Genomic DNA, 19,165 nt, shown 5'->3' with positions numbered 1-19,165 from the left:
CAAATAATTTTAATAATCACCATGTACTCCAAATAATAATATTTCAACTAAGAAATCCTCTGCAATGATTCCTCATAAGGAAATTTTATGTTAAAACCAAAATGTCAATACACAATCAGAACAGAGTAACTGTATAAAAGAGTTTTGTTGTTAGCATACTTTAACTCCTCAGGATAAATCAACATCGTCACTTTAGCAAATGTGGTATTCCAGAACTGAGCACTTTGTTTTCTAATCTGTTTATTCTTGTGTGAAAATACTATGCATAATAATGGCGAGATCTGTTCAAGAAGTTCACTGTCATAAGTCCCAGTGTAGCTGACGTGTAGACAAGCAATAATTTCTCCTAGTAGCTTTTCTAACTAGGAAAAAGAAAAAGTTTATTAGGGTAACACTTAGAAATGTTACTTTCCAAACAGAAAAAATAAAAAGTACAAAGCATACTAAATTAAACTCACAGAACATGCTATTATTTCAATTTTTTTTTTTAAGAGCTCCCATCACCTTCAATATATAACACTCTTTATAGGCCGGCAAGAACTTACTTTATCGATACAACGGCTTCAATTCAAGCTTATTCTCCATTAACAGAAAAAATTACGTTTTCACGTAAATTATAAGAGATTAATAGTTGCCTACAGAAGTTTTACCTATAAAACCTTGGAACCAATTACCTTCATATATAAAGGGATGAGACAGGAGATGAGTTACATGAATTTAAAGCAATATTAATCTTTCTTTAAAAAACTATCCTTTGATTATATCCACATCTTGTTACTAAAAGTTCATTAAAATTAAGGTGTAATAATAACCCTTTAAAAAAAATCAGCAAAATTATATTTAAGGAAGACAATTATTTAAATCCTAAAATTTTTATTCATGAAAGTGTATTTTATGGACAATGTCTATTTTTACCTTGTTGTTCATACAACTATACACTTTAGGAACTTCATCAAACCTATGAAGAAAAACACAGAGTACCATTTATATTTTAGAACATTAAACCTAGAAATATCGTAATGCAGCACAAAAAAATGAGACACGTGTAGTGATATACAAAGGTGCCCCAAGACCTAACAAAAATTGTCAAACTGCAAACATTTAAACATGAAACAAACCTGTCTTTAAAATAGAAGTTAAAGAAAAACATCTGGAATAGACCTCAAAGTATTAATACTAGTCACTTGTTTCCATGCCTTTAAAAAAGCATTATTATTTTTGATGAAGCTTAAGGACTAAAAAAGATTTGCAAAAACTTAATGAATTTGGAGTTCTATTTTGTATTTTATAAAATCTGTTTCTAAAGCTTTCTCTGTGAATTTATGAAAGACAGGCTGTATTATAACTGAACCACACAAGCTTGCTATAAAAGAACATTAATGAATTCTTCCAAAATGCTTCTTTCAAGTAAGTTACTTGGGATTTTTTCATGTTGTTTTTTAGGCACCGCTTTCTTTGGTTCAAATGTAAAAGGTAATGTAAACTAATACAAACTTTTGGAGCGTAATTCAGAAATTTAAATGCATATACCCTTTGAACCAACCATTTCAATTTTAGGGCCCTGTTCTGCTATTTAGTGGCAAATGATTTATGTACACATATGTTCCAATGTGATACTGTTAGTTATAAGGAAAAAGACTAGAAAACATATGTCCACCAGCAGGAAATTGGGTAAAGTTTCATGAAGCCCTACGCAGACATTAAAAACAATGAGATTCTTAGGTGTATGATGCAAGATGCATCCAATATACTAAGTGCATACCATATATAATACTTAACTGCAAAGTAGTGTGTCAAGTCATATGTATCATACATTTAAGAGGTATGCTTTTTGTATTAACAGTTCTGAAAAGACATGCACTAAAGTAAAAAGAGGGTTGGATTAATCATGAAAAATAAAGTGACTTCCAATTTCTACCTCATACTTATTACTTGAACTATCTTTTTAACAAAAGCATAGTTTCATATATTACCCTTTCCACTAAACTTTAAAGATTGAGATCTTTAACAGCAAAGCTGATATGAAAACAATAAACGTTTGCTACCCAAATCTAGTTATATATGTTTAATTCAAAGTTATTAAGCCAAAATACTTACTTTGAGTTTTTGTAAAATAATGCCAGAGGTCTTGCTAAAGTTGCAAACATTTTTCGGATCATAGAAGGCAAAGAAATATGTCCAAGTACATTGGAAAGAATGCTGGTGATTGAGTTGCCAATAGCGAGGAGAGTATCAGAATGTACTTCCTTGAGGCTCAGAGTGTGGAAAGAATAAATCACTCTCACGATAAGTTTAAATAAAGAAGCCAATTTCCCCAAGGGCTCCTTCTTCTTTTTGGACCAATCCGAAGGTCTCTGTGGTGCTAGGATAAAATTAAACTTATTAAAAACTCAAGTGTGTTGAAAAGCGTCACTGTTCATCTTTACAGTTTATGTCTCACATTTACATGACATCTACATCTAATACATGTGTTTCTGTAGAGTGATACCCACAAATCTTAAAATGAAATACCATTAGTGGATAAACATCACTACAACATTGTCTCTAAAAGAGAATCAGAGACAAGGGAAAACTGTTTGACAGAGCTAGAATAAGAACTCCAGAAAAATGACTCTATTTTCTCTAAGGAATTTTTAAATGCATTAAAATTTTTATTTTATAGTCTCAGAATTTCAACAACTAATTCGTAAGAAAACACTGAATTATATAAGCTGTGCTCCAAAATTAAAAGTTTAAAGTCCATTTTAAAAATAAGAAACAAGATTTCCCTTAGAATCATTGCTTCCTGGCTCATCTATAGTACACTAAACCCCACAAATTAATACTGAACAAGTCAGAGATCCAAATCCTCAGAAATAATACAAGGGAAAAAGCCTAGATTTAAAGAAAAAGATGTATCTGTCCAACTTTCCTTTGTACCCTTCTTAGACTCCATCTCTCTCCAGGGGTAAACCCATTATGTCTTGTCAAGAAAATCGTACCTATTCCAAAATTACCTTTGTTTCCCTCAAAGAATCCATTCTTTTAAGGTTAAGATATCTCAGATTTAAGAGAAAACTCTAATTCAGTGCTTATTAATTAAAAATATCATGTGGTGAAATGAAAAACAAGTGTTGCTACTGAAAAGAAGTCAACCTTCTTCCCTAGAATCAGTTTCCCATACATGAATAATTTAAATTGGAAAGGCCACCCAGAAATTCTTGGCTAGTATGTTGAGGCTGAAGACAGCCCGTAGTCAGGGGAGCAGTTACATACAAGAGACTGATCAAACAGTATATATACTGAGGCAGGTAAACAGAGAAAAGGGATATCCAAAACTAGAATAAACCTTATGATATGAGAAAATAACTGAAAGTAAATCTAGAGAAACAGGTAACTGTGCAGTTCATAAACACACCAATGTATTTCCCACCTCTGTCCACTCAGAGATCCAGAAGCATTGACACCTTAATAGCAATGAACAGATTTTGGTTTCTAAATGCCATTCTCAGCTAAAAGGAACCATATTCCTTGGAGATATGGCTGGTTCCAGGCTGAGGCAGGGAAAAATATAAACACCTTATGTCAAAGTTCTCAAAGAATAATAGAAACATATGAAAAGGTCATAGATGCCAATAAGAACATTAAACATTAAATTTTAATAATAAATTATAGCCTACTGAATAACAGAAATCCATGCTGATAAAAACAAAATAAATAGGGGACAAAGGAAGCTATATCTTACATTAGGATGTCACGTGCATCTGTAAGTGTCTGGTGCTTAGTGGCCTGATAAATAATTGTAGAATGGTTTATTATGGGAACATAATGAGATAAATAATTAAAATGGGGACAGCTTTTAGAATTAATGTAATTAAAGCAAAGGAGATAAACTCCTTGATACAAAGTAATGTAACGTAATTAAATGAAACAATATGAACTACCACTTTGAGAAACATCATAGTGTTTTAAGCAAGAAGCATCAGTGGCTGAAAAACTCATGGGTAAAAGTATGCTGGGTTAACAAGATATTTACAGTCTCAAAGTACCTGCCACAAAACATTAACTTATTAATTATAAGTATTTACTAATTAACTTTACAGTGCAAAACCTGGCAGATACCATCTTAACCAAATAGTAAATGTTAACATCATTAGTAATGGGACAAACTGACTTGTGTGCCTGCTGACATAATGCACTGAAAAAAATACTTCTGTAGTATCCTGGTGAAGAAATGAAATCTTAATCTAATCTTGAGGAAATATTGACAGAGCCCAATTGAGAGACTCTCAAAAAGTAACTTTATTTGTATTCTTTGCTTTTTTAAAAAAAAAGATTTATTAATTTTAAAAAACATAAATTTATTTATTTTATTTATTTATTTTTGGCTGCCTTGGGTCTTCATTGCTGCACACAGGCTTTCTCTAGTTGCGGTGAGCACCGTTGCGGTGCGCGGGCTTCTCATTGCAGTGGCTTCTCTTGTTGTGGAGCACGGGCTCTGGAGCGCAGGCTCAGTAGTTGTGGCGCACGGGCATCTTCCCAGACCAGTGCTCGAACCCGTGTCCCCTGCATTGGCAGGCGGATTCTTAACCACTGCACCACCAGGGAAGCCCTGTACTCTTCACTTTTAAAGGTTGTGAAAGACAAGACTTGGGAAATGTTCTAGATCAAAGACTTGTCTACAAGTAGTTTGAAATGGTTCCAGGAAATAAAAATAAAAAGTATAAAGGGGAGTGGGGATGAAAATGATAAGACAAAAAGCAATCAACTGATAACTGAGGAATCTGAGTAAAGAATGTTTAGTGTCTGTGTATAATTTTTGCAATGTTTCTCTAAAACAAATTACAAAATAAAAAGTTATCCAGAAACTCTCCAAGTGATCCTTATGCATATTTATGAATAATAATAATTTTCTTTCAACTAGTTCTAATTTTTGTTTCCTTTCCTCCTCAACTTTTGCTGGCAGATTTTAGAAATCTCCTCTAGTTTCCATAAATTTAAACAGCAAGAACACCTCTTGCAAGACAAGGAATGAAGACAAAAGACTTCTAATTCTGGGTTTATAGATCATGGATAGAATGGATATTCAGTTAATTCTAATTTTTCAGAAGTAACAAAATAGGTAAAATTATGTCAACCTTGAGCTCATCATCTTGCCTTATCAAACTTCGGTGGCTTACAAAATAATTTCTGATATCATTTGTTATATAACCTTTTTATAGTTAAGATATTTAGAGAATTTTATTTTTCGGACAAAGAGGTAATCAGAATAAGTGTTGCTCAGCCCAAAAGGGGGCTGAGATTAAAAAAAACAATTCAAGCACATCCATTTCTGTGGCATCGAGGCTGGGATGCTCTGACCTGTAATACACTTCAGTCACATAACATGTTTCTCTACATTACTATTTAGTTAAAACTGAAACACCCCCCAAAAAAGCCAAAAACTCCCCACAAAAAACCCTAAAAATATTTTATGTTCTAGTAATCTTTACACTAATTCATCAAAGATAGATCTTATTAAAAGAAAACTGAGGGACTTCCCTGGTGGCACAGTGGTTAAGAATCTGCCTGCCAATGCAGGGGACATGGGTTCGATCTCTGGTCCGGGAATATCCCACATGCTATGGAGCAACTAAGCCTGTGCGTCACAACTACTGAGCCTGCACTCTAGAGCTCGCGAGCCACAACAACTGAACTCGCGTGCCACAACTACTGAAGCCCGCGCACCTAGAGCCCATGCTCCGCAATGAGAAGCCACCGCAATGAGAAACCCGCACACTGCAGCAAAGAGTAGCCCCTGCTCGCTGCAACTAGAGAAAGCCCGCACGCAGCAATGAAGACCCAACGCAGCCAAAAATAAACAAATAAAATAAATTAAAAAAAAAAAAAGGATATGAACCTTAAAAAAAAAAAAAAACCCATAAGAAAAGAAAACCGAGTATGTTCCCAATCTTTAAACAGGAAAGGTAACCTTTAAACATCCACCTTTTTCATTACTGGAAGGTTCTTTCCTATACAGTATGAAAATATATAATCACTGGTAGAAATACATAAGTTCAAAGAACCACTTAGTAGAATAAAATAGCTCAGTATTTATTACAATATAATTTAGAATTAACCAAGGAACATAGTTATAAAAATAAGACAACTTGTTATGATTTCAATTGTCCAATTTTATACAGTAAAAATTGAGTTAAAACTTTTAGCATCATTTTAAATTTCCTGTAAAACCATAACTGATTAATCACTGCCATGATTTTCTATGCAGTTGAATGTCAACTCAATGATTATTTCAAATCAGGCTACCAGATAAGAACATTTTAACAAACGTCAAAGTTTTTTGTCCAGATAATCCCTTGTACCAGATGGAGTAAGTAAAATCATCTGTATTATTAGACAATCTCTAAATAGGACAATATTTATGTTTCTGCATCATAAAAAGGAGTTAGATTGGGGGGGAGGGTGAGAGAGACACACACACAGAGAAGGAAAGAGAGCAAGCATGTGAGCTACTAGCATAGTAACTAACATGGTTACACAGCATCAAAAGTAGGTAAAATGAGATGGGAAAAGCTATTAGGATTTGCCCTGACAACAGTTCAGAGAGCCATGTTTATGATATATTAGGTAAGCAAATAAAATACTTACATTTAATTTTGGGCTGATACTTAATATTATATGGTGAAAAGTCGATGCAATCAACCATTACAGTAATAATATGAGTGATCCTATCCAAGAACAATAAATTCTAGGAAAGAATAATTAAGTATTATATTAGAATCTTTTAACTACTGGCATGATTTATATAAAGTGTAAGCATGAACAAAAATATAAGACTTTAACTCCCACACATAACATATAGTAACACACATGTCATAGCTTATACCATTTAAGGTACATTAAGTATATGGTTATGAATATTTCCCAGTTAACTGCTGTGTGCCAAGTACTATATCTTTTTTTTGTTTCTCAATATTTATGGAAAATAATTCAGCTTTAAGATGCCCATAAAACTCAGCATATAAACCAATAAACTGAGAATGGAAGAGCTAGGTTCAAAATTAGATTCTTTACCAAATTTCTCTTCAAAATTACAGAAGTGTTCACTAAACCCAGCAGAAACAAAACAAAATGTGAAATGTTGCTAAAGCTCCCCGATACCCTTTCCTCCTCCCTCTTCAAATCCAAATGAAATAAAAATAAACCCTTAGAAGCATCAGACATCTTTCTGGAAACTTTTTTTAAAGGCAGGGGGGCAAGGGAGACTGATAACAGAACAAAGGAAATCCCAGCACCATGAGTCAAAGAACACCTCAAAAATAGTGAGCTTTCCTAGAAGAAACTGAGTAACAGAAGACACAGGGAGGGTTCTGAGAAAAAGATATGATGGTCATTAGAAAAATCAAATGGGTAATTAAAAGACTACTGAAATTAAAGTTCTATAACACAGTTGCTCTTCTTTTATTCTCCATTACCTTTCACTTGTCCAATTCACTGCCTAATTGGACTAATTGTCTGAATTGGACTAATTCACATGTCTGCCACTAAAGACAACCTCCCCCAGTCACTGTTAAGGACCGAGAGGAGGAAGGGAGAGCCCCCAGTTAACCTAAGAAAACCACACGGAAGGTTCAGTACAGATGATAACCTACACACCCATATAGAAAAGATGTTAAAGCTCCAGTGCTTCCTTCTTGCTCACAATTACAAGGCGAAGCTTGCTTGTAACTACAGTTGGCTACCAAAGTCAGAAAAACAGGGGATCTCTCCCGGGTTAGAAAACACATTCCAGCTACCAATATTGTTCAATATTAACCTTTATTGACAAATATATGAAAAAGGTGTGCTAAATACCAATAGAACTAATCCATGAGGAAAGAGGTAATAAAACAAACAGAAGAAAACTACTATCTTCAAAGAGGAAATCATATCCACTTAAAAACATAAAGGTAAAAATAAAACTATTATAAAACACCTCAGCATTTAAACAGAAAAAGAATGGAAACAGAAGTATCAAGCTCCCAGAAAGCAGTACCAAAAATAAAGCAAAACACAGATATAAAGAAAGAAAAGTAATAGACACAGAAGATGACACCTGAAGATCTAAGCATTCTTCCTGAGATGAAGGCACAGCCCTTTAGATTGAAAGGGTCTACCAAGTACTTAAAACAGTTTAAAAGATGCCTCAAGACACACCATGGTGAAATATCTAAATTCTAAAGGCAAGAGGAAAACCCAAAAACTTTACAAACTAAAAAAGAGGTTAATAACAAAAAAATTAAAAATTAGTGGGACTTCCCTGTAGTCCAGTGGGTAAGACTCCAGGCTCCCAATGCAGGGGGCCTGGTTTTGATCTCTGGTCGGGGAACTAGATCCCACGTGCATGCTGCAACTAAGAGTTCGCATGCCACAACTAAGAAGCCCGCATACCATGCTGCAACTAAAAGATTCCCGCATGCCACAACTAAGACCTGGTGCAGCCAAAATAAATGTTTTTAAAAGTATTTTAAAAAAATTAGTATCAAAGAATGCATTTGTAACAGTAGCAGTAACAAAAATAAGAATAATCTTAGATGTATATTTTGTAAAAATGAAAAATTTTACAGAAGTGAACAAATGAACAGTATCTTCAAAACTGTGATAAAAAATTTTCTGAAACCTAAAAATTGTAACTAATTACTTAGTTACATATTTGACAAGGAGTTATCAGTCACATACATGTCTGTTATTCCCAAAATACAAAAATTGGACAATGAGGAACTCCAATCTCACTAACGAAGATACACGCAAAAAATTTTAGAACACTTATCTACAATGTTTTAAAAGATTTTCACTGTGACCAAGAAGGGTATCTCAAGGACACAAGTTTGGTTTAACATACGGAAATGCACATTACCAATAGAGCTCATATACTCCAGCAGCAACCAAATATGGGCAGCGAAGAGACCATACGTAACAGCTGAAAAACAGCTTTAAAACTTCGAAAAAATCGGGACTTCCCTGGTGGCGCAGTGGTTAAGAATCCACCTGCCAACGCAGGGGACACGGGTTCAAGCCCTGGTCTGGGAAGATCCCACATGCCGTGGAGCAACTAAGCCCATGCACCACAACTACTGAGCCTGCGTTTTAGAGCCCGAGAGCCACAACTACTGAGCCCACGTGCCACAACTACTGAAGCCCGTGCGCCTAGAGCCCGTGCTCTGCAACAAGAGAAACCACCGCAATGAGAAGCCCAAGCACCGCAATGAAGAGTAGCCCCCGCTCGCCTCAACTAGAGAAAGCCAGCGCGCAGCAACGAAGACCCAACTCGGCCAAAAACAAATAAATAAAAAATAAATCAATTTATTAAAAAAAAAAAAAAAAACTTCCAAAAAATCAAGCAAGCCTGGTTAAGTTTAGAATTAAATAAATATTCCTTAATAGAAAAACTCAACATTATAAAGATGTAAATTCTTTTCCAAATTAATCTATAAATGCAATATAACCAACCAATGACAAGCAAAATCCCAACAGGGTATTTTATAAAACTTGATAGATTCTACATTTCTTGCAGAAGAGAACAAAGATGTAAGCCTACCCAAGACAATAATTTAAAGGTGAAAACTGAGGGTCAAGCTTCTCCCTAACAATTATAAAAGCCTTCACCAAATTCACTGTCTAGGTGGCCAGATAAAAGCCAGGGATATACATCAACAAGACAGAAAGTCCCTAACCTCATGGAGTGTGGGGGAAGTTACAGAATGAAGTACACAAACGATTTTGATAACAAGATGCTCAGATAGAAATTAACAAGACTAATTAAATAAGATTCTTTGAAGAAGGAAGCACAAGCTTCAAGGGCAGTTGTAAGCAGTTCAGATTTTTATTCCAAATGCAACAAAAAGCTACAGAAGTGTTTTAATCTGATTTACATTTTTAAAGTCGCTCTGACAAATACTATAGTACCAAAATTCCATAATCAGAATTATGTCAATATTTTTAAAAAGAGAATATTATAAATACTTCTACTCTTCTCCACAGGGGTAACCACTATTAAGAGCTAGAAATCTATCTTTTCAGATGGAAAAAAACATTCTTCAGAGTAATAAATAAATTTCAACTGGCAAGAACACTGTATTCATGTACATATGTGAGTATAAATATGTAACTTATGGGTAGAAAGAGGTCTATTCTAGAATGATACATACCAAACTGCTGACAGCAGTTGTTCTTTTTATAGAGTAAGGGAAAGGAGTGAATAGGGACCTACATTTTTAGATCTACAAACTTCTAGAGGGTAGACTTTAAAGAGCTAACAGATATGATAAAGCAAGGTCCAGGACAGTAAGGTCCTTGTATGGTTCATCTAGAATGGCACAGACACACAACAGAGTAGTAAAAGCACATCACTGTTAAATGGTCCTGATACATGGACCTTAGAGTCCAAAGACACAAAACTGTCTCGCAAAGCTGTTACTCATTTTATACACTAACTTCATTACTTATAAACTAAAAGCATTAGTAAATGACAGTTCACAAATGTTATCTCTGTTTACTTGAAAAGAATCCTTTACACGCAAAAAAGGTATCAGGATAAACTCACTGAAAGGCCTTCATCTTCCAAACTGGACATTATCTTGGAAGAAAGTTCCTCACAGCACAAATTCTCCTCTGCAGTTGCCACCAAAGCTGCACAGCGAGCAAATGCTCTATATAATTCTGACCAAGTTTTAAGTAAGGTCTTCATGGTGGCCTAGTAACAATAAAAAAGAAATTTAGAAAACACATCTACACATCAAAACACCTAACAGAATACATCTTTAACATTTTAAAAACATGGTAACATTTAAGGTGTCAAAGAGGACACTAGTAGAGGGTAGTGAGTTTGCCCACCTCCACAGAGCTCTAACTGAAGAACTGTAATATAATAATGCCACAATACCAGCAATTATCAAAGGTCAAGAGGAACTTCTCTCTTCCTTCACCACTTTCCTTTCTCCTAAGCTGATTATAGGTCATAAGAAAGTCTTGTTTTAGGTAAAATTACTGTAGGGGTTCATTATAAAGGGTGACATAATATTTTCAGAAAAATGCAAATTCATCAAGTAAAACTTTGCCTTACCGCTGGAATTTTTTGTGCTGAAAAAATATGGTTTATTGGTAAAGTCAGTGCACAATAGATGGCACTAAAATTATGTTCTAAGGCATCACCTTGATTCACTTCATTGGTCTGAAACAAGAAAAATAATGAAGTTAGACAAATTACCATCTAATTCTAGCCCGAAGTAGTAACATCTTACTATGTGTAGTGAGTAGAATTGTGTCTCCAATGTTGAGATGTTCAACAGATGGTGAACTCGTAACCTCCGTAACCTTTGGAAATAGGGTCTTTGCAGATGTAATCATGCAATAATGAAGTCATGCCGGTTTAGGGTGGGCCCTAATCCAATAACTGGCATCCTTATAACAAAAGGGGAAGTTGAATAGCCAGAAGATACTTTGAAGAATGCCATGTGAAGATGGAGGCTGAGACTGAAGTGATGCATCCACAAGCCAAGGAACATCAAGAATTACTGGAAGCTAAGAGAAGCACGGAACACACTCTCCTTCAGAGCTCCAGAAGAAACCAAACCTGCCAACACCTTGATTTTGAAATTCTGGCCTCAAGAGGTATTAAAAAATAAATTCCTATTGATTTAAGCCATCAGTTCATGGTAATTTTTTAAGCAATCCTGGGAAACAACGCACTGTGTTTTAAGTCCTAAAAAAGAATCCCAAAGGTGACTCCAAAATCTTTTACTATACACCGAAGGTAGATTCAAGCAAGGACTTATAAAAAGGGCCTCTAGCATCCTTTAAACAGTGGGAAACTATTTAGGAACATAAACTTTTTTCTTCGGGAAGAATATGTTTAATGGAGTGTTGGCTCGAGCAGCCAAAATAAGGGCTACTGTATAACCACACAATAAATTCTTTGGAGTCTTCACTCCATTTGAGTTATAACAGACTATTTCCCAAAGAATAATTCCATTTAAAGACTGATAAAGCAGCTGATGAACTATTAATAGTGACAGAACTTGAGCTCCATACCCTGCCAATACTGCCACTTTTTAAAGTAATTAAATGTTAAGGGTTAGTCAACTCTCAACAATTAATGATTTAGGAACTACAATATGGCTTTGAGGTAATCACCAACATAGGATCCCATCGACCATGAGATCCTAAGAATATACAGTCTAGTCAAGATACCCATATTATTCCCCATAGTACAAATGAAAGAATCCAAGATATAAACAGGGGAATCTGTATATATCATGTAAGCCTTCTGGCTTTCTAATTACTGGAGAAAATGGACTGTTTAGTCCCCACTAAGTTATACTTTCTTGAATAAGGCAGAAACACGATGAAATCAACTAATCTAAAGAGTAGAAAATTAACCAATCCTGCAGAAAAAAATATGCAATATCTTCCATTCAAATACAAACTTCTATTCATATACCCCTGTGCTCTAACAAGGAAGAAAAAAAGGGAAGATATTAAATTTGGGGGAAACATGCAGCTAACTTATATCATACCTGATTTATCAATTCAGTTAATGGGGTGACTATAATACTCCACATTCTCCAAAGATGCTCCTTGTTTTCCAACTGCTTTGCATTTTGATTAATAACATTTAAGACAGAGTCACTGAAAGCTAGTGGTGAAGTTGGACCAGAAAGAACACAGCCTACAAGTGTTTCCAGGTTGAGAAAAAACCTGGAGAAAAAAATTTTCAACTATGCATTAACTGTACTTTCTTCAAAAATACATTAATTACATTATAGCAAGGATATAAAAATAACTGACAAAAAAACCAAAAAATGAATCCCAACTCTTATTTTGATTTTTAAAAAATTTAAGAGTGTGTAAGTAAAAAAAATATCATTCATCACATGACAAACTTTCCAAGATAAACAAAATAGTTTGTTTAAAATTACCTTTCATCTTCTACACCACATTCCAATAGATTATTATTGAAAATTAACTGAATTAAGAACAAAGCAGGAGTTCCCTGAAGAAAGATGGGAGATGGCAATCAATCTTCTTGTTACAAACAGTATACTCTTCTTGTTATACTTGTTTTCTACAATCGATTATGTGAAATATGACCGTTTTAAGCTTGAGAAATTTAACTTTCGAAATTACTTAGGAAATGAGAAAAATGATAGCAAATGTACTTCCACAAACTACACACAAAAAGCAAGCTCTTTATATTTTAATCATAGCTGTTAACATCTATGTGAGCAACTGAAGAACAGCGAGAGATTCCAGATATAAAAAAAATGTTGACTGAAAACTTGCTGGATCAACAATACCTACATCCAGAAGATATTAAATATATTTCACCATAAGTAACCCAATGTTACTAAGCTTCCAAAATTTATAACAGTAACCAAAACTATTATTATATAAAAGCAAAGAGAAAACTTTCCTTCTAGAACCCTTTGTTTAATCCAGGAAAATAGTTCCATTAATAGTGCCATACTTAATTCTTCACATTAATTATAACGAGTGTACCTTGTTTTATTGTGCTTTGCAGATATGGCATTTTTTACATATTGAAGGTCTGTGGCAACCCTATATCGACCAAGTCTATTGGCACCATTTTTCTAACAGCATTTGTTCACTTCATGTCTCTGTCACATTTTGGTAATTCTCACGATTTTTCAAACTTAACATTATGTGTCCTGACTGCTCCACTAACCAGCCATTATCCTGTCTCTCTCCATCTCCTCTGGCCTCCCCATTCCCTGAGACACAACAATATTGAATTTAGACTAATTAATAACACTACAATGGCCTCTAAATGTTTAAGCAAAAGAAAGAGTTGCACGTCTCTCACTTTCAATCAAAAGCTAGAAATAATTAAGCTTAATAGGGAAGGCATGTCAGAAAGGCCCAAAGCTAGGCCTCTTGTGCAAGTTAGCAAAGTTGTGAACGCAAAGGAAAAGTTATTGAAGGAAATGAAAAGTGCTACTTCAGTGAACACACGAATAGTAAAAAAGGAGAACAGCCTTATTGCTGATATGGAGAACGTTTTAGTGGTCTAGATAGATCAAACCAGCTACAACATTCCCTTAAGCCAAAGCCTAATCCACAGCAAGGCCCTAACTCTTCAATTCTGTGAAGGCTGAGAGGTGAGGAAGCTGCAGAAGAAAAGTGTGAAGCCAGCAGAGGTTGGTTCACGAGATTTAAGGAAATAGCCCTCTCCATAACATCAAAGTGCAAGGTGAAGCAGCAAATGCTCACACAGAAGCTACATCAAGTTATACAGAAGACCTAGCTATTTAATTAATAATGATGGTGGTTACCCTAAACAACAGATTTTCTACCTGTTGATAAAACAGCCTCGTATTGGAAGAAGCAGCCATAGTGGACTTTCACAGCTAGAGAGGAAAAGCCAATGTCTGCTTCAAAGCTTCAAATGACAGGCTGCCTTTTATTAGGGGCTAATGCAGCTAGTGATTCTAAGTTGAAGCCAATGCCATCTACCACCCCAAAAATACTAGGGCCCTTCAGAATCATGCTAAATCCACTCTGCCTGTGCTCTATATAAATGGAACAAACCCTGGATGACAGCTCATCTGTTTACAACATGGTTTACTGAGTATTTTAAGCCTACTGTTGAGACCTACTGCTCAGGGGAAAAAAAAAAAGAATCCTTTCAAAATATTACTGCCCATTGATGATGCACCTGGACACCCAAGCACTTTGACGAAGATGTACAATGAGACTAATGTTGTTTTCATGTCTGCTAACACAACATCCATTCTGCAGATCAAGGAGCAATTTCGACTTCCAAGCCTTTTTCAGAAATACATTTCGTAAGGTTATAGTTGCCATAAAGAGTGATTCCTCTGATAGACCTGGGCAAAGTAAACTGAAAACCTTATGGAAAGGACTCATCATTCTAGATGCCGTGAAGAACATTCATGATTCATGGGAAGAGGTCAAAATATCAACATAAACAGGAGTTTGGAAGAAGTTGATTCCAACCCTCCTGAATGACTTAGAGGGGTTTAAGACTTCAGTGGAGGAAATAACTACAGATGTGGCAGAAACAGCAAAGAACTAGAATTAGGACTGGAGCCTGAAGATGTGAAAGAATTGCTGCAATCTTATGATAAAACTTTAACAGATGTGGAGTTGCTTCTTATGGATAAGCAAAGAAAGTGGTTTCTTAAGATGGAATCTACTCCTGGTGGAGATGTTGAAGACTGTTGAAGCAACAACAGGATTTACAATATTACATAAACTTAGTTGATAAAGCAGCAGTAGGGTTTGAGAGGACTAACTCCAATTCTGAAAGAAGTTATACTGTGGGTAAAACGCTATCCAACAGCATTACATGCTACAGAGAAACCATTTGTGAAAGGAAGAATCAATCACAGCAAATGTCACTGTTGTCTTATTTTAACAAATTCCCACAGCCACCCCAGCCTTCACCAACCACCACCCTGATCAGTCAGCAGCCATCAATATGGAGACAAGACACTCCGGCAGTAAAAAGATGACTCACTGAAGGCTCAGATGATAGGTAGCATCTGTTTAGCAATAAAGTACTTTTAAATTAAGGCTTTTTTTTTTTTTTTAGGAATAATGCTATTTACTCACACTTAACAGACTACAGTATAGTGTAAACATTAACTTTCACATGCATTGGGAAACGAAAAATTTCATATGACTTTCTTTACTGTGATATTCACTTTCTTGGCAGTGGTCTGGAACTGAACCTGCAGTATCTCTGAGGTACGCCTGTACTTTGTCTATCATTTTTTCCTTTAACATAATCAGCGTATTCAAATTCAATTCTCTTGGAACTTTGCAATCTAAGTTTCACTACCTTAAGAAAAAAAATACCATGGATCTTTTTGTTTATTAGCTAATTTAGTATCATTACATTTAAGATACTTGCATTAAGAATATCCATATTAGCAACCTGATATGCTGGAGAACCTAATACTTTCTGAGGAAGTCCTTTAATTGTAATTTCCATGAGAACCTAAGAAAGACAAAAGGTTTTACTGTACATTAGCCGTAAAAGTAGTACCTTACTTAGTAAAAATCTTATAGTATTAACTATATTTTTAACAATTTATTATAAGTAATGTTTGTTCATTAATGTAAATACATTCTCATTACCTTAAAATGTTCAAATACAGAAATATAAATAATAAAATGATGAAGTCCTTTCTTATCTCTAGGAATAATCAATGTTATCAGTTTGGAGTTTATTTTTTAGACCTAAATTTCCATATATGTAAGTACAGAGAGAAACATAACTTCCTAGGCTGGCTGTCTTGTACCTGTTGTTTTATACCATTAATGATATTGTACTGTAAGATACTCCGGAACTAATTTTCTTCACCTGACTGTGTTACAGAGTTTTCACATCAGTCTATGTAGACACATTCTTAACTGATAAACAAATGTGCAATTTGTTCAAACTTTTTAAAAATTAATGGTCCTTGAGGCTGTTTTCATTTTTTATACTACAAAAAGAAATTCTGCCATCAATTATGTACTCACTAGTGCCAGAAGTATTTCAAAGAGCTGCTAACTAGAAGCTGTATCTAAGACACGCCTCTCAAATGTGACAGAGATTACCAAACTGCCATCCAAAAATATTATTATACTGGTATTAACCTGAATTATATAACGTAAGTGAATAACATGACAAAAATAACTGTTAGTGAAAATAAGCTTTCACATATTCTCATTTGAACAGACACTAATGATAATAATTAGCATTCGTTGACACATTTATTTTGTTCCAGCCCCATAATGCTCTGCATTTATCAACTCATTTAATTATGAACTACTACTACATCTCTTCTTTATAGAGAGACAAGAGAGTAGACAGAGTGTCTAAATTCATGCAGTTAATAGCTGGGCTGAGGTTCAACCTAGTCTGTACCAGAGCCCTTGCTATTAACCACTATCCTCTATTGCCACAGTAGATATGGTTGTCATGGCACATAAAGGAATCACTCAGAATCTACCTACGGGTGTGGTTTGTTCCATCTGCAGTTTATTTTGGGAAACTCACTATTACAAAAAGTATATCCAATTCACTTTTTCCCTCTCTACTATATAGGACATATTTTAAATGCAAAAGCTCTCCAAGATTATTACCAGATATTTTTTTAAATGTACATATTAACAATCAGTGGAGCTCAGCAATCTTGTCACAAAATTAGTGTTCATCTGAGTTTCTTCAGTTCAAGTTTCATGCCCCTTATCCCATTTTCTCTGTGCGGCCTATTCTTTTTCCTATCACACTGGAAGATTTTTGTAGTTGCCACTGTCATCATTTACTTTATTAAGAAGGTTTCAAATGACTCTATTTAGTCAATGGAACAGCATTTATTACAGGGCCAAATTGCTGATAAGTACTTGATATAATATCTTCCCAAATCCTGATCTGTGATAGTACCTTCAATATAAAATTCAATTTCAGAATATGGTTTTAAAATTCCAGCACATATAGGTCTTATACTTACCAGTGTTTTCAATACAGGAAATACTTCTGACTTCACTACGCTTTCCAAAGATTTTAATAGAAGAGTCAAAACTTCAGAACCTGGTCTCTCTTTTTTGTTACCTACCAAAAAGGAAAAGGAGGGGTACAGTTCTAACCATGTATTTTTAGGGGTGAAAATACAGTCTTTTCAGGGGTAAAAATATATACTCAGAGAGCTATTAAAAAGTAATTTTTTTGTTTTTATTTACTAAAGTGCTTTGTTTAAAGGTAAAGCCTGGAAGATAAGATACTTCAAAAAATGATTTTAAAATTAATTATATATATGTAAGCCAAACAATTCACTGAGTGCTATAAAAATCTTTTGATCATTATAGTGCTTACCAGATTCAATAACTGACTTCACCAAGCTAACTAGCTCCTTCCAAATAGCATTGACAACTGCATCTGCCAAACAAAATAAAAGGTACTTTAGAATGAAATAGATGTGACTACAAAAGCTCTCCCTTTCAAGCTTATACTACAGAAATAAATTGAGCAATACTTAAAAATTTAAAATATAATTCTCCTTGTAATAGTCAACCTTGTAATCAGTTTACAATATACTATTCACCTCATTTTTGTTTAAAGAAAGAAATGTTTTTCAAAAGGACTGTTAACATACTCAGGGTAATTCTTTTTTTTTCATCGACTGTTATTTTCTGTGTTGAACACCTTTCACTTTTGAGACAAGGATTAAAGACTGAGAAGGATACCTGAAAGCCACTAGAAAAAAATTTTCCAACCAGTACAATAGCAAACTATTTAATTTTTAAAACGTCATCATTACTTGATAGGCTTTAGAACACAGCAGTTTAGGTGTAGATACTAAAATCACAGAGCCTAGGTCTGAATCATAGCTCCATCACTTACTATGGAACTCTGCACAAGTTATTTACTTCTCAGTACAACACAATCCCTTATCTGCAAAATAGGCTAACACAGAAGGTTGCTGTGAGGATTCAATGAATTATATGTAAAGCTCCTGCAGCACAATCTGGAAACAGGTGGCACTATATACATATCTACTATTTTTTCTTTTTAAACACAGGTTTAAATAATAAAAATCTTCTCTTAAATATTTACCAGAAGCATCTTTTCTAATTGCAACAAAGCTATCATGAACAGCAGTGATAAATGTATTTGCATGTTTGGAAAAAAAAGAAGAGCTGGTGATTAACGGATGTTCAAGTCGCTCTAAAAGAGAAAAAAAGACAATTATGCAAAACCAAATAAATTTCTCGATGTAAAACATTAGGTGGTCTGATATGTTTTCTATGAAAAAGATTTAGGGACTTCCCTGGTGGCGCAGTGGTTAAGAATCTGCCTGCCAATGCAGGGGACACGGGTTCGAGCCCTGGTCCCGGAAGATCCCACATGCCACAGAGTAAATAAGCCCACGCTCAGCCACAACTACTGAAACCCGCGCGCCTAGAGCCCGTGCTCCGCAACAATGGAAGCCACTGCAATGAGCAGCCCGCGCACCACAAGGAAGAGTAGCCCCCGCTCGCCGCAACTAGAGAAAACCCGTGCGCAGCAATGAAGACCCAACTCAGCCAAATATAAATAAATAAATAAATTTATAAAAAAGATTTATAAAATCTCTTTCCTCACCCCAAAGTACAGTGTTCTGAACTGTGTTAGTAA

General features: G+C 34.8%; 1 protein-coding gene across 1 annotated transcript in view; it reads right to left on the bottom strand.

Annotated features, from left to right (window-relative positions):
• The window catches only part of RIF1 (replication timing regulatory factor 1), a 49,316-nt gene that overhangs the window by 14,019 nt on the left and 16,132 nt on the right, over positions 1 to 19,165 (bottom strand). Inside the window, exons 13-24 of the mRNA XM_061183851.1 lie at positions 18,605 to 18,715; positions 17,864 to 17,926; positions 17,502 to 17,602; positions 15,938 to 16,000; positions 12,936 to 13,009; positions 12,534 to 12,714; positions 11,081 to 11,188; positions 10,562 to 10,711; positions 6,628 to 6,727; positions 2,098 to 2,362; positions 916 to 958; positions 160 to 362 (exon numbers count right to left, since the gene is read on the bottom strand). Coding sequence (XP_061039834.1) covers positions 160 to 362; positions 916 to 958; positions 2,098 to 2,362; positions 6,628 to 6,727; positions 10,562 to 10,711; positions 11,081 to 11,188; positions 12,534 to 12,714; positions 12,936 to 13,009; positions 15,938 to 16,000; positions 17,502 to 17,602; positions 17,864 to 17,926; positions 18,605 to 18,715 — 1,462 coding nt within the window. The remainder of the gene's footprint in view (positions 1 to 159; positions 363 to 915; positions 959 to 2,097; positions 2,363 to 6,627; positions 6,728 to 10,561; positions 10,712 to 11,080; positions 11,189 to 12,533; positions 12,715 to 12,935; positions 13,010 to 15,937; positions 16,001 to 17,501; positions 17,603 to 17,863; positions 17,927 to 18,604; positions 18,716 to 19,165) is intronic.

Source organism: Eubalaena glacialis, chromosome 1 (genome assembly GCF_028564815.1).
Source record: "Eubalaena glacialis isolate mEubGla1 chromosome 1, mEubGla1.1.hap2.+ XY, whole genome shotgun sequence".
Lineage (NCBI taxonomy): Eukaryota > Metazoa > Chordata > Mammalia > Artiodactyla > Balaenidae > Eubalaena > Eubalaena glacialis.
Note: the sequence above shows the minus strand (reverse complement) of the source record. Positions and strands in the feature narration are given on the sequence as shown.